General features: G+C 37.0%; 1 protein-coding gene and 1 pseudogene across 1 annotated transcript in view; both read left to right on the top strand.

Moving 5' to 3' along the window:
* RAP2A (RAP2A, member of RAS oncogene family) overlaps positions 1-14,238 on the top strand; it is a 40,349-nt gene extending 26,111 nt beyond the window's left edge. The window contains exon 2 of the mRNA XM_012757002.3: positions 9,329-14,238. Coding sequence (XP_012612456.1) covers positions 9,329-9,566 — 238 coding nt within the window. The 3' untranslated portion in view covers positions 9,567-14,238. The remainder of the gene's footprint in view (positions 1-9,328) is intronic.
* LOC142875251 (uncharacterized) lies at positions 6,923-7,095 on the top strand (annotated as a pseudogene).
* Positions 14,239-14,994: the final 756 nt, after the last annotated feature.

Below are 14,994 nucleotides of genomic sequence, written 5' to 3'. Positions count from 1 at the left end.
CTTTTTAAAAGATTCTCCAGTTGTTTTGATGATCAGCCAAGTTTAGACACCTCCAGAATGAAATACACATATGTACGTATACATACACACATATCAGATGGTTACAAGAAAGAAGAAAGCAACATAAAATCTGTTGATAAACACATCAAATGCCTTTGAGCTATTGATATTTTACAAAGCTGCCTCACTGAGAAGCCCATTAATATTATACAGCTAAGTGGTACTAGAACCAGTGTTTCTGATGTTTCATTCAATCCATTAAGCAGAGCTGCTTAAAATAACTAGATTTATTTATTTATACATACATAATCAAGCTCATGAATACATCAACAATATGAAAATTCATGTCAATAAAACAATTGTTTGTTCACACACTATAAACTAAAATTATTTGAGCTGCATCTGCCACTGTCTGACCTGGTCATGATCTTAAAGGAAATGTCAGGGAAGATGTGCCAGAGCTGGTGAGACACCCACTGATGTTCAAGATGCAGGCAAGGTAGCATCCCGCTCATAACCCGCTTAACAATAACATATAAATTGAATAGTTTTGGAATTTTGCATCTTCAGCTTCATTTTCAAATGATGTGTTTAGAAAAGGGGAAAAATGAAGACAACCCTCGAACTGTAAATGAAAATAGGCCATGAAAGTAACTGCCATCACCTTACTAACAAAGTGCCTCATTTTTCTCAATATTAAGGTTATTAAATAGGAGATATCCAATTTAGAAGCAAAAGTTTAGTTTATTATATCTCAAACAAGAAGCAGTACAATTAAAGTATGTGGCTAAACTATCGACACAGTTTTGTCATCTTAACAGTAGCTTGTTCATGCCGGCAGCAAAGCCTAGAGTGCAAGTGGTGATGAAATCATGGGAGGCATTTTCCACAGCTTGTTGCAAATGGAATGTTTTTCCTTCCAAGAAATGATCCAAAGCCTAGAAGAAGTGGTAGTCAGTTGGTGCAAGGTCTGGTGAGTATGGTGGATGACAGAGAGTTTCCAAGTCCAGCCTCTATACTGTGAGCAGTGTTGTTTGTGCGACATGTTCTTGAGCATGTCTTGCAAGAGGATTGGCCTGTCTCTGTTGACCAATCCCACCTGCTTAATCGCAAGCATCTTCATCATTTTGTCCAGTTGGTTGCAGTGGACATCTGCTGTAATTGATTGACCAGGTTTCTTGAAGCTGTAATGGAGAATACCAGCGCTGAACCACCACACAGATACCATTAGCTTTTTTTGATGAATATTCAGTTTTGAACTGTGTTTTGGCACTACATCTTCGTCCAACTATTGTGCCAAACGCTTGTGATTATCAAAAAGAATCCAGTTTTCATCACGTAGCAACACAGCGTAGAAACTGTTCACTTTTATGTTGCGACAGCAAGGAAAGTCAAGCTTTGAGATGATTTATCTTCTGATGCTCATTTAACTCATGCAGAACCCATCTATCCAGCTTTTTTACCTTGCCGATTTGTCTCAAATGGTCCAATATTGTTGGAATAGTAATTTCAAACCTTGCTGCTAATTCACGCATAGGTTGAGATGGATTCGCTTCCACTACAGCTTTCAGCTCATCATTATCCACCTTGGTCTCAGGTAGCCCACATGGCTCCTTTTTAAGATTAAAATCACCAGAACCACTCAAGCCATTAACATACTGTGAGTTCATTAGCCACATCCTTCCCAAAGACTTCGTTGATATTTTGAGCTGTCTGTGCTGTATTGGTTCCATGATGGAACACATTTTCAAAAATAACATGAATTTTTGACTTATCCATGGTTTCACAAAAATTACTCTAAAAACAAATTTGAAAGATAATCACAGGCCAACATGTGTGCTTGAAAGACTGAGGATGTACCTTCACAATAAAAATAAAACAAGAAGTGTCAAAGTGAAATGTCAGAGATATCAACTGTCTAACTTTAGAAATCAGACATTTCATACTTAATAACCTAATAATGAACAAGGGGTTTGCAGTTAGGGGATCCCAGGTTGACAGGGAGATCTGTACATAATCTATATAATTCAGTTGTTATGAGGATAAAAAATTATACAAAATGACTGACAGAGTCAGCCCTATTATAAATGTCAAATTTGTCTTCTGAGACTACTTTTGGCATTCAGATTCTCAGGTCTGTTTAGCCACAAATGATCACGTTTCCTACACTGCAGGGATCCTGCGGGAGGTTCTACAGATTGGTCTCCCAGGCTGTCCTTGAACCATCAGGCACACTCCCACCAGTGCTTGCACTGTCTAGTCCATGCCCTGCCCAGAATGCTCTTCCCCTGGGCTTCGCAAGCTCTCCCTTGTGCCCTTCACTTCTTCGCTCACGTGTCACCTTCCCAGCAAGCCTGTGATCATCTTATTTAAAATGATGAGGCCGGGCGAGGTGGCTCACGCCTGTAATCCTAGCTCTCTGGGAGGCCGAGGCGGGCGGATTGCTAGAGGTCAGGAGTTCAAAACCAGCCTGAGCAAGAGCGAGACCCCGTCTCTACTAAAAATAGAAAGAAATTAATTGGCCAACTAATATATACAGAAAAAATTAGCCAGGCATGGTGGCCCATGCCTGTAGTCCCAGCTACTTGGGAGGCTGAGGCAGAAGGATCGCTTGAGCCCAGGAGTTTGGGGTTGCTGTGAGCTAGGCTGACGCCACGGCACTCACTCTAGCCTGGGCAACAAAGTGAGACTCTGTCTCAAAAAAATAAAATAAAATAAAATAAAAATAAAAATAAAATAAAATGATGGCTCCTATGCCTCCAGCCCACTCTCTGATCTGCATTTTCTTTTTTCCATTGCACTTAAGACCTCCTAATAAACCTATAATTTACCTGTTTACATAGGTTTATTGTTGATATCTGTGTCCTCTGCTAGACTACAATGACTATGAGGGCACAATTTTTTTTTTTCGGCATATTATGGGGGTACAGATTTTAAAGTTTCAATAAATGCCCTTCCCCCCCTCCCCCCACAAGTCTGAGTCTCCTGCATGACCATCCCTCAGATGGTGCGCATATCACTCGTTATGTATGTATATACCCACCCCCCCCTCCCCAATACCCTATTACTATAGTACCTATGTGTCCTCTTAGGTGCTACCCAGTTAATACCAGTTTACTGGAGAATATATCTGGTGCTTGTTTTTCCATTCTTGGGATACTTCACTTAGTAGTATGGGTTCCAGCTCTAACCAGGAAAATATAAGATGTGCTATGTCACCATTGTTTCTTAGAGCTGAATAGTACTCCATGGTATACATATACCACATTTTATTAATCCATTCTTGGATTGATGGGCACTTGGGCTGTTTCCACAGCCTTGCAATTATGAATTGTGCTGCTATAAACATTCGAGTGCAGGTGTCTTTTTTGTAGAGTGTCATTGGATCATTTGGGTAGATGCCCAGCAATGGGATTCTGGATCAAATGGTAGATTCACTTGTATCACTTTAAGGTATCTCCATATTGCTTTCCACAGAGGTTGAACTAGTTTGCAGTCCCACCAGCAGTGTAGGAGTGTTCCTCTCTCCCCACATCCACGCCAGCATTTGTTATTTGGAGACTTTTTGATAAAGGCCATTCTCACTGGAGTTAAGTGATATCTCATTGTGGTTTTGATTTGCATTTCCCTGATGATTAGAGATGTTGAGCATTTTTTCATATGTTTGTTGGCCATTTTTCTATCTTCTTTAGAAAAGTTTCTGTTCAAGTCCTTTGCCCACTTTTTAATAGGGTTATTTGATTTTTTCTTGCTGATTTTCGTGAGTTCTAAGTATATTCTAGTTATCAGCCCTTTATCGGATACGTAGGATGCAAAAATTTTCTCCCATTGTGTAGGTTGTCTGTTTACTTTCATGACTGTTTCTTTGGCTGTGCAGAAGCTTTGTAGTTTCATCATGTCCCATTTATTTATTTTTGTTGCTGCTTTGATTGCCTTTGGGGATTTCTTCATAAACTCTTTGCCTAGGCCGATGTCTAGGAGAGTGTTTCCAACATTTTCCTCTAGAATTCTAATGGTTTCATACCTGAGATTTAAGTCTGTTATCCAGCATGAGTTGATTTTTGTGAGAGGTGAAAGGTGTGGGTCCTGTTTTAACCTTCTACAAGTGGCTATCCAGTTTTCCCAACACCATTTATTGAAAAGGGATTCTTTTCCCAGCGTATGTTTTTGCCTGCTTTGTCAAAGATTAGATGGCTATATGAGGATGGTTTTATATCAGGATTCTCACATCTGTTCCACTGGTCAATAATCCTATTTTTGTGCCAATACCAGATTGTTTTAATTACAACAGCTTTGTAGTATAGTTTGATATCTGGCATATTAATACCTCCCAATTTGTTTTTGTTGCCTAGAATTGCTCTTGATATTCGGGGTCTTCTTTGGTTCCATACAAAGTGTAAAATTATTTTTTCTATATCTGTGAAGGATGCTGATGGGATTTTAATAGGTATTGCGTTGAATCTGTAGATCAGTTTGGGTAGTATAGACATTTTAATGATGTTGAGTCTGCCGATCCACGAGCATGGAATGGATTTCCATCTGTTTACATCCTCTGCTATTTCCTTCCTCAGTGTTTCATAGTTCTCCCTGTAGAGGTCTTTTACCTCCTTGGTTAAGTATATTCCTAGGTACTTTAATTTCTTTGTTGCTATTGTGAAGGGTATTGAGTCTTTAATTTGGTTCTCGATTTGATTGTTGTTGGCGTATATGAATGCCTCTGATTTCTGTGTATTGATTTTGTATCCTGAGACTTTGCTAAATTCATTTATCAGTTCCAGGAGTTTCCTGGTTGAATCTTTGGGGTTTTCTAAATATAATATCATATCATCAGCAAACAGTGGAAGTTTGATCTCTTCTGCCCCTATTTGGATACCTTTAATTCCACTTTCCTGTCTGATTGCTGTAGCCAGGACTTCCAGTACTATGTTGAATAGAAGTGGAGATAGTGGGCAGCCTTGTCTGGTTCTGGTTCTAAGTGGGAATGCTTTCAGTTTTTCCCCATTCAGTATGATGTTGGCTATGGGTCTGTCATAAATGGCTTGTATCATTTTTAGGTATGTCCCTTCTATGCAAATCTTTTTGTTTTGTTCATTGATGTATCATAAGTGCCTACAATAGTACCTAGCACATAGTAGGCTCTTGGCAAATAAGTTTTGAGTAAAAGAATAAGTACACAACACATTGTTCATTACTAGTTAGTTATGCTGCATCAGGTAGTTTTTAATGTAGCCTTCAGTATTCACATAGTTAAAACCACCCCAGATATTTGTGTTTGAACAGTATTAGTCAGTGAAATGGAGCTGCCTAGGTTGTTGAGTGCATTTTTGACTTCTGCCTGTGAGTCAGAGCGGCAGTAGCTGCTCTACTTGTAGACTTGAAACCTGCTGCTCAGTGTTTCGGTCCCATGAGATCTCCTAAGGTTTTCCCCTCCATTTCGGCTTTATTTCTGATGCGCACTTTCCTATCTCTTAAAAATCAGCCTGTGGAACAGTGCTAAGCACTCAGCAATTAACCTGGCAAGTGATATGTGTTCATTTCGGGTGTGGCCCACTATGTTGTGATTTTTAACTTTAGAGCTTAAGAGTACCTTAGAAATTATGTAGTCCAGCTCATTTTATACCGCAAGAGACTCAGGAACCAAGAAATTAGGTAAATCTAAATTCACAAAACTAGCTAGAGGCAGCTCTGAGACTGGAGTCCTGGTCTGTTTGGCTTTATTTTATTTTATTTTATTTTACCCACCATATTGCTACAGGAGATGGCCAGACCAGGTTCCTCTGCTGTGCTGCCTCTTCTTCTGTGCTGTGCTTTACTGTCAACAGGAGGCCTGGCTTCTTTCCCTTTTACTTCTCACCCACCTTCCTTGGCTAAGAAAGAAAATCTACCTTCCATCTTCATGGAAGATCCTATTCTGTTCCCCAACCCAAAGCCTTCTTAGATTGCCTTACCCACACATGCCAGTGTTTTCTCCTAAGACTTCAATGTTTTGAGAATGCTTTTCTGCCTTTCTTGTTCCTCCTTACCACAGTGCTCAGAACAGGGACAGAAGAGGGAATCGGCTAATGTCAGGCAGCTGTTTTACTGTCTTTGACTCCATCTCTCTTTTGCCTGTCTCTGCACACTCCCACTTGGTTTGAGCTGGGTCTGCCCTCCTCAGGAGTCCCTTATCTCCCTTGGCCTGTTCTCCAGCTTCTTGACACTTCATGGCTTCTCAGGCTGGTGCCTCAGACCAGTAGAGTTAGGAGGGAAAAGAAACACCACCCTGCATTTGTCTAGTACTTGATTTTTATCTATATTATCTCATTTGACCTTTACGGCAACCTTGTATGTTAAGTGGGAACAGATATCCTTATTCCCTTTTACTGACAAAGAAACGAAATACAGATACATAGAGGGAATGATCTCATTGGCAGGACTGGAAGCAGAGCCTCCAAATCCAAGTTTAGAATCTTTTCTACTATCCCAAATTTTAATGTTAACAGAGAAAGAGACAAAAGTTATCACCGTCTGCTATTCTGAAATTTACATAAATTTTTTTTGGAAGATCTTACTCAGTTTTTAAAAATCTTTTGAGATAGTAATATGGATTTCTCTAGCATCTTTATCATCTTGATTTTAGAAGAGATCACTGACAATTTAGTTAGTGATTATAATGGGCAGGGTCTCTGATACTGACTAAATTTTCATCTACATTTAACAGTTATTAAATGCAATTATGTATGGACCTATCTTTGCAGTGTTGTAGTTGCTCTTTTGAGAATCAGACTGTTGGTAAGATTTATTCCAATTATTGATTTAAACAGTGTGTCATACATCTGTTAATAATTTAATATTTTTGCAAGTTTTAAAAATACACATTCTCATAGGTCTGTACTTTTTAACTAAACATATAAGAAATGTTTGTTTAAGTATAAAACATGATATCACTTGTCAGCCTTTTGGCTAAAATCAAGTGTAGTAGCTATTCTTAACAGTATAAAACATGATCTGATACTGGGTTTTTTTTGTTGTTTTTTTTTTTTTGAGACAGAGTCTCGCTTTGTTGTCCAGGCTAGAGTGAGTGCCGTGGCGTCAGCCTAGCAACCTCAAACTCCTGGGCTCGAGCTATCCTTCTGCCTCAGCCTCCCGAGTAGCTGGGACTACAGGCATGGGCCACCATGCCCGGCTAATTTTTATATATATATATCAGTTGGCCAATTAATTTCTTTCTATTTATAGTAGAGACGGGGTCTTGCTCTTGCTCAGGCTGGTTTTGAACTCCTGACCTCGAGCAATCCGCCCGCCTCGGCCTCCCAGAGAGCTAGGATTACAGGCGTGAGCCGCCGCGCCCGGCTGATACTGTTTTAAACTAAAAAAAATTCCTTAAAATATTTCTCTTAACTAGTAATAGAAAGTGATATCTTATCACTTTCCTTTTTATTAAGTATTATAAACAGATATTGAAATTCATTTTTAACTTAAATTCAACCAATAAATTTTACTTCATTATATTGTTAAGTTACTTCTCTGTCAAGCAAAGCATTTTAAAGCACACTGTGATGTAAATACTCTCATAAGAAAAATGAAATGCAGTTGTATCTTTGCAAGTAAAACAAATTAGAAACCAACATTGTCTTGACATGCCTGGCAGTATTTGCTCCCTGCCACGCTTCTCTGTACAGCAAGCAGGTCAGGAGAGTTTATGTGCAAAGAGCTGAGATATGGTATTTTGTAATGCAGCTTCGTTCTGCCACTTGTCTTCCCAGAGGCCAGGGGGTACACATAACTGTATGTAAGAGCCCTAGAAGACGCGAGAAACCCTTGTGTCATATGTTCAGAGCTGTCAGCATGATCTAAGTCCAGAAATCATAACAGTTGGTGCACAGTAAATTCATATAAAGTCCTTTGATATAAATTGGAGTTGTCCAAATCCATTTCCTGCAAAATGATAACATCCAAATTCTAGATTTACCCTTGTTGTTACTTCTTCTCATTTTTAAGTTTTTTTTTATGTTTCGGATTGCTAAATGGCAGGCTACTTGGAGTATGCCCCCTTGTTGAGATCATTCATAGTTTGATCTAGTGCCAAAGAAAAAAGCGAGACTGTTGGGAATACAGTTTGCTTTACAAGTTAGGGTGGGTGGAGAGAACCATCTTGACAGGATGATGAAATTTGTGAAAGTATTGTAGCAAACAATACCCATATGTCTATTATTCAGTTTCCTGAATAATAAAAATTCTATCCAAATTCTGCCTCAATATTGTCTTGACTATGTGGTGGTTTTCTCTCCTGACAGATTATCTGTGTCCAATCACATTTATCTGTTTCTGCTGTTTACCTCCTTTACAAATCAGAGATTCATTTTGTGTAAGGGAAAGTTCATACACACACATACACACTGATTCATACTAAAATCACAAAAAGCACAAAAGCCTTTTAAAATGACCTTTAAAGTAAAAATGATAGTCTTATAAAAATATATTAGCTACATTTCTTAGAACAAGCATGAACAAGAATAGTAAATAAATATGCAAACCTGCACTCCAGGTATTTTTACACTCTGACATCTGTTGTGTCCTGTGTTATGTCCCATTGTAGAGAGAATCATTGGGTACCAAAATGATTTAGGAGCTTTGTTCTTATCACTTACTAGCTTTATTAGTTTAGCTTTTTCCAAACATGTTTACTCAGAGACATCTATTCTAATTAGGAAGGGAAAGAGAGATAACATCAAATAAAACTAATGATTGAAATGTTGAACCTTTGTCAGTCTGAAAAGAACCAGAATTGTTTCTCTTTCAACTGGCTAATCTGTAACAACGTTATAAAGGGATAGGATGGAGTTGTTTTTCATGGCTTCCATCCTAATGCTTTCTGCTAGTTTTTTTCTTATTTAGGAACTATTAGAACATGATCAGTTTTGTATACTTATAGAATATAGTAAAAGACTGATAACTATAAGTTGTCTGTTTACTCAGTAGAACTATTTATTACATGATCAACTGTGAAATTTTGAGTAAGGATCTCTTAGAATGGAAACAATTTAAGAGGATTTAGTCTGAGTTTCTGGGAATATATTTCCATGTATATCTGGAAAGATAAATTGATTTTATAAGAATGTATAACTGATTAATTAAAAACATCATTTTGAAAAACCCATTTATGATCCACTACGAGCGCAGCTTCAAAACACCCTCAGGTAGATGTCAGGCCAAGGGGTACGAACAATTTTTCATGCAACTAAAAAGATCATTTATAGTGGAATATGGTGCAAAAATACAGTACATGTTACCTGTTTAACGTTGCTAACTACTACAATATATGTCCGTTTTGTTTATTCTCTCGTAGGTATGAGAAAGTACCGGTCATCTTGGTCGGGAACAAAGTGGACCTGGAAAGTGAGAGAGAAGTGTCGTCCAATGAAGGCAGAGCCCTTGCTGAAGAGTGGGGCTGCCCCTTTATGGAGACTTCTGCTAAGAGTAAAACAATGGTGGACGAACTCTTTGCAGAAATTGTGAGGCAGATGAACTATGCCGCTCAGCCCGACAAAGATGATCCCTGCTGTTCTGCATGTAACATACAATAGCACCCGAATATGGCTGTCCTGGACAGGATTTGCCCAACATCGTAGGCCGCAGAAAACTCATCCACAGCAGAGTTTGCAGGATGCGTGGTGTGAATCTACAGAGAACTGCAGCCCTTATTCAGAATTGAGCGGTGACTGTCAGTTGATATCTCTGAGTAACATTTGGGTTCAGTAACTACAGTTTTCACCGTTGTCCTCAGTCTCCTGTATGCATCTGCGACTTTCGGGCGTAGCCCATCGATCTACAGGGTGATCTCATTCGAAAGCTGTGCTGGCACTGTCACTGAGTTGACAGAAGCGACTATTGTATAAATTAGAAATAATCATGAGGGAGAAACCAGAAGAATTCCTATGATCACTTACAATTAAAATATTTTATCTTCTTTAAAAAAAAATAAGTAAAGGAGAAATATTTTCCTACAAGAGTACTGAATTTCAGGAATTGGGATAGAGCTTCTAACCAATGTATTCCATCAAGTAAGATAATAACAGCCGACCTGCCAACAGCATTACAGGGAGAGATTCTTTGCTCAGCTGACACATTTCTGTTTTTCAAATTTGATGCTTAATTGTAGATGTTATCCTAATTTGTGACATGGAACTAACTCATGCTTCAATCCTTGATAGAGCAAAAGCCAGAACAGGTTGTATAAAAATACAGTCTGGCTTTAGTATTTGTTAATCACCTGCTTTGCCACAGAAAATGGAGGCTCTCACAAGGTTTTGATGAGAATTGAAACCCCAAAGCCATCCTCTGTTAACCGAGCAGGGGTGGCCATTTTATTACTTTACTGAACAAGAAGGAAGCAACTGTGATGGGGAGAGATTGCCTAGCCTTACTAACAAGAAGCATTCTAGTAGATAAACTAGTACCATCGTGTAAGGAAAATGAAGCCATGTTGCATCCATATGTTCCCGTTTGCAGAAACCTCACAGGACAGTACAAATATCTGGCATTTTTTTTAGGTTCGTAAATGCAGCAAATTCCTTCTCGCCTTTAAGGGCTATGGTTGTGGCGTGACCCTCGGCTAACCTGCTTTCAAAATCAAGTTTGCCATAGCAGAGCTTTATTGCAGGCATTTAAAAAATTGAATAACCATGTGAAATAATTTGGGCTTAAAAGTAGAACATAAATTACAGAGTGGAAGGTAAGGGACAAAAAGCCTTTTATCTTTAATTTTCCTGGAGAATTATATAAAGGTTTTCTTAGAACAATTTTGCCCTGATTACTGAAGTGGCAAATAAAGCTAGAGTGAATATTTTGTTTTGAAAAGGTGCTCAAGCTCTGACGTTATTTTTTCGGTTTTCACAGCCGTGAAGTATTTATCATTTGCATGACTAATGGCACAGGAAAAAAACCTATTCATAAGTTTTACAATCAAGTATGAAGGGTTTTCAGCTAACTTCAGAGTTATAAATGCGAAGAGATTATCTTGAGCTGGGCCTCTGGAGATAAATTTGGCCTTCAGAACTGCAATATCACTGAGCCTACGATCTACTTATCACCCCACATTTTGTTGGCTTCACAGTCTTGTGCAAGTAACCTCTGGTCTTACCTGTGTAACTGAGAGAAGAGTGTATGTTTGTGTGTGCATGTGTGTTTATTGTTCCTAAGAATTTGGCACAAGTCAGAGATAATTGCCTATACTGAGAATCTATACTGCAGAATATAGTATATCGAAAACATTTTTTCTTTTAAATTATTGAAGTGTCTTTTCTGCATTATTGAAATCATTTGTAGCCCCCCAAGTGTTTAATAACTGGCATTAAGCTTAGAGGATGTAAACAAAAAAGATTGATAGTATTTTTCATAGAGGAGGAAACTAAAGAGATACCTACATGGGTGAAACCAGGCCTTGGTTGTCAAAAATCTTTGAATTGTGAATATTTACATTCTTTAGTATAATTTTTTATAATCCTCGATTATGAAGCACCTTGTTCATAGGACAAAATCTTTCAGCCAATTTTATTGAAACAAATTTCATCATGTAAAAGTTAATTTGACTCAAACAGAGAGAGAGACCTAAGATTCAAGAAGTATGATTTATCTACTGAAGCAGAAATATTTGTTAGTGAATTGATTGAGTTTTGGATCTCTAACATCTCATAATGATTCATAATTAATAACAATTTATGACAACTAAGATTGTGTATTAGAAATATCTATGAAGATTCCACAGTTTTACATTATAGATTGCTATGCAGATATGAAAAACAGGTTAAATAATGTGAATGATATGGCAAAATATAAGATAGAAAAGATGATCTAAAATGGGTTGTAATTAGAAAGGTTTATATCAGACAGTAAGGTGGGCTTTTACTGTAAAGATGTTAATAATAACTGATTTGGCTACCTGATCAGTGTTTCTGCATAGCCCTATATATTTGGTGACAAGGCATCAAAGACATCCAAAAACTGGAAATCCTCCTGTGCTTTTGCTATTGGTATCCATCTGGTGTGAATATAACTCAGCTTGAATGAATGTGTTTGTCGAGGTGGTAATAAAAAGCTTAAGAATAGGAAGATTGCATTTGTTGGCACATGAAATATTGGTGGCTACAGAGGAAAGTTGGTGACCTTGGGTTGCTATTTATTTTATGCCCTGATCAGACTAGCAACTAGTTAAGTGAAAGTTTTTCTAACATGCCTTAAAAATATTATGGTTTAATCCAAAGACCCACTTTTTCTTTAGCTATTGTGATAAGGTTTTCTTTTGTTTTTTTTACTTTTATACAAAGGCAGCATTTTTTTTTTAAGTTTCTTTCTTTTAATGTTATAACTTTTTAGTTCTTTTAAGCTGTGATAGTGATGGTAACTGATGCCTTTCATTTTTTCAACATACACAAACAAGCCAGCATCTGATAAAAAATATTACATAAAATCTTTTCTTACACTATTGAAAGGTGCTTTGATGATTTTCTCCTTTGGTTTGTAGAATTAGGACTGAATTTTTGACTCTAATTGCTGCAGTTGCCATCACTTTTCTGTGGTAATACTACTGAAATGCTTTTCTGTATAAAGAAATGTTGCCTAAGGCTGTCTGGTATTTGTTTTCAAGGGTTTTCCAGTGTGAATGCTGTCAGTGTATGTATGGATATGAAAGTGCTTTGTTTTGTTTGTTGCTGTTGGCTCATTTGTTTTTTTCATTTTTTGTTTTTATCAGTAGTCTTATGTTAGCACTGAGTAAGCTTTAATTGTCTCCTTAGCCAATCAAATATTAATGACTATGGGGTCTTTTTTTTTTTTTTTTTTTAACGTGTCATTGTGTATCCTATTAAATCTTGATCAGGGTTTCAAGAATGACTGCAGTGGGTTTTGGAAACAGACTTATCATTATTGATTTGAGGTTTCCCAGAGATATAGTTCACAGTTAATTGTTGAGCTCTAATACAACTGACCATTTAAAATTGAACAACAGTTTATTGTTTTGTAACAATGTCAGTTGTTAAACCTTGACATTTCAATTAAAACATGAATTGTAGTTATAACTCAATGCAAATTCAACAGTTGTATTTGGAGTTAAATTATTTTAACAAATAAATTTATTTAATGAAACTCTGGATTTATTTTGTTTTTTTTTGTACATACCCATGAGTGAAATGTATTATATACAAAAACCACCAAAAATTGCCAAATAACGAATTTAGTACCCCTCACACAGTAACATTTAAGCTGGATTAAATTGAGACTTCATCATATAAAAAGGCAGGTTAGTAGATAATTATCCTGTCCTTTCAAAATAAAAATAACATGAAAAAGATTTTAAAATTAGTCATCAATATAAATTTATAAATGATATTTTATATTTTGTATGATAGCTGGTTACTTTGAAGCCTGATGCTAAGGTTGACAGAATTGTTCTAGATAATTAACATCCATCAGCAATATCACTAAAATGTTTCAGTGTCTTCCAGTGATGGCTTGAAGCTGTCTTTTTGTTTTCAGGTCATGTGGATCTGAAGGTGCCAGAAGTGAAGGTTGCTGCCAGGCTGTAGGGCCTGCTGATTCTATATGGGGCCCTGTGAATGTTGGCAGATGCTGTGAAATGCATACAGCCTTCAGCTGCTCTGATAAGGAACCCATTCATCCCCTAAGCCAGTTGAAACTATGCCTTTTGGTTATGTTGCCTTCAAACTGTTGAAATCCCCTGGCCACATTCCACCAGTTGAGAAGCTTCATTGTTTTAGATTATAAGAATAATTTGAATGAATATAACAGAGGCACTGTAAATGGACTCTCAGATATTTAAAGGAAAATGTGCCTATATTTTAGTAATATCTTTTGATTAGCTTTATAATCTCATTTGAATTGTTTGTGAATTATTTAAACCCCTATCAAATTCTAATTTGGATTGGGAGGATGTCTTTGAGGCTGACTGAAAAGTAGCATTTTGAAATTCTCCAAAGTTGTACTGTTTATTAGAGGTTCATGAATAAAAATATAAATAGCTGGAGGAATAAGGTGCCACCCGGGTCTAGGATCTATGAAGCAGAGAATATCATCACAAATTCACTAAAAAAGTTGTTGACCTTTTACTTGTTTCTTAATTTAAAATATATATGTTTTCATTAAATACTAATAAAACATAGTGGCTCTTCATTTGTTAAATGGATAATTTCAACTGATTTTACATTTTTCAATATCATCTAAATGGTTTTTGTCTACCCTCCACACATACATTAGAGTATTGGGTTTTAAAAGATTTGCTGTTCTTCTAGGTAAGGTGGTGTGTTACTTCTTCCTATATTTTCTTAGGATGAATAGTCTTCATGTTACCCTGTAAGGATTCCTCCAAGACTTATTAGCAAAAGAGCTATTTACTATGCATAAGTTAAGAAAGGAAGAAACTGAAGGATTGATATTTGGTTTAGTTTATGGGAATTTTTTATAAGATCCTCCCATTTCAAAGACTGAAAAGTATCAAAGATTTTATTGTTATACATTTACATTTTTACATTAATAGTATTTTGGATATTATTTACTTTTTTACCTTAAAAAAAATCAGGTGTTAGTGAAAAATACAAAGAAGAAAAGTCACCCCAACTTCCAGTTCCCCAGAACAACCGTGTTAACAATTGATGTAAATCATTCCAGACATATTTCTATGCATGCATATACACATATATACATATGCTGGTACATAACACACATAAGTAGAAGTGTGAATAACTCAATGTTACTTTTGAGAAACTGGCTCCAAGTACTAAAAATAAATCACCGAAGGTCACACAACTAATAAGGCGGCAGAGTTCAAGTGCACATCCAAGCTTCTATCTCTAAATCACCTTTTCCCCACTGTTAATTCTTTTACTTAAACTGAATCCACACATTCCAGGCTCATGGAGCTATTACATATCGAGGGTCACCCCTGTGTCTGGCACTGGGCAACCATACAGAGATAGGTGCATGCACATAATCCCTGATGTC

Source organism: Microcebus murinus, chromosome 13 (assembly GCF_040939455.1).
Source record: "Microcebus murinus isolate Inina chromosome 13, M.murinus_Inina_mat1.0, whole genome shotgun sequence".
Taxonomy (NCBI): Eukaryota; Metazoa; Chordata; class Mammalia; order Primates; family Cheirogaleidae; genus Microcebus; species Microcebus murinus.
The sequence above is the reverse complement of the archived record's forward strand: the minus strand, read 5'-3'. Positions and strand labels throughout refer to the sequence as shown.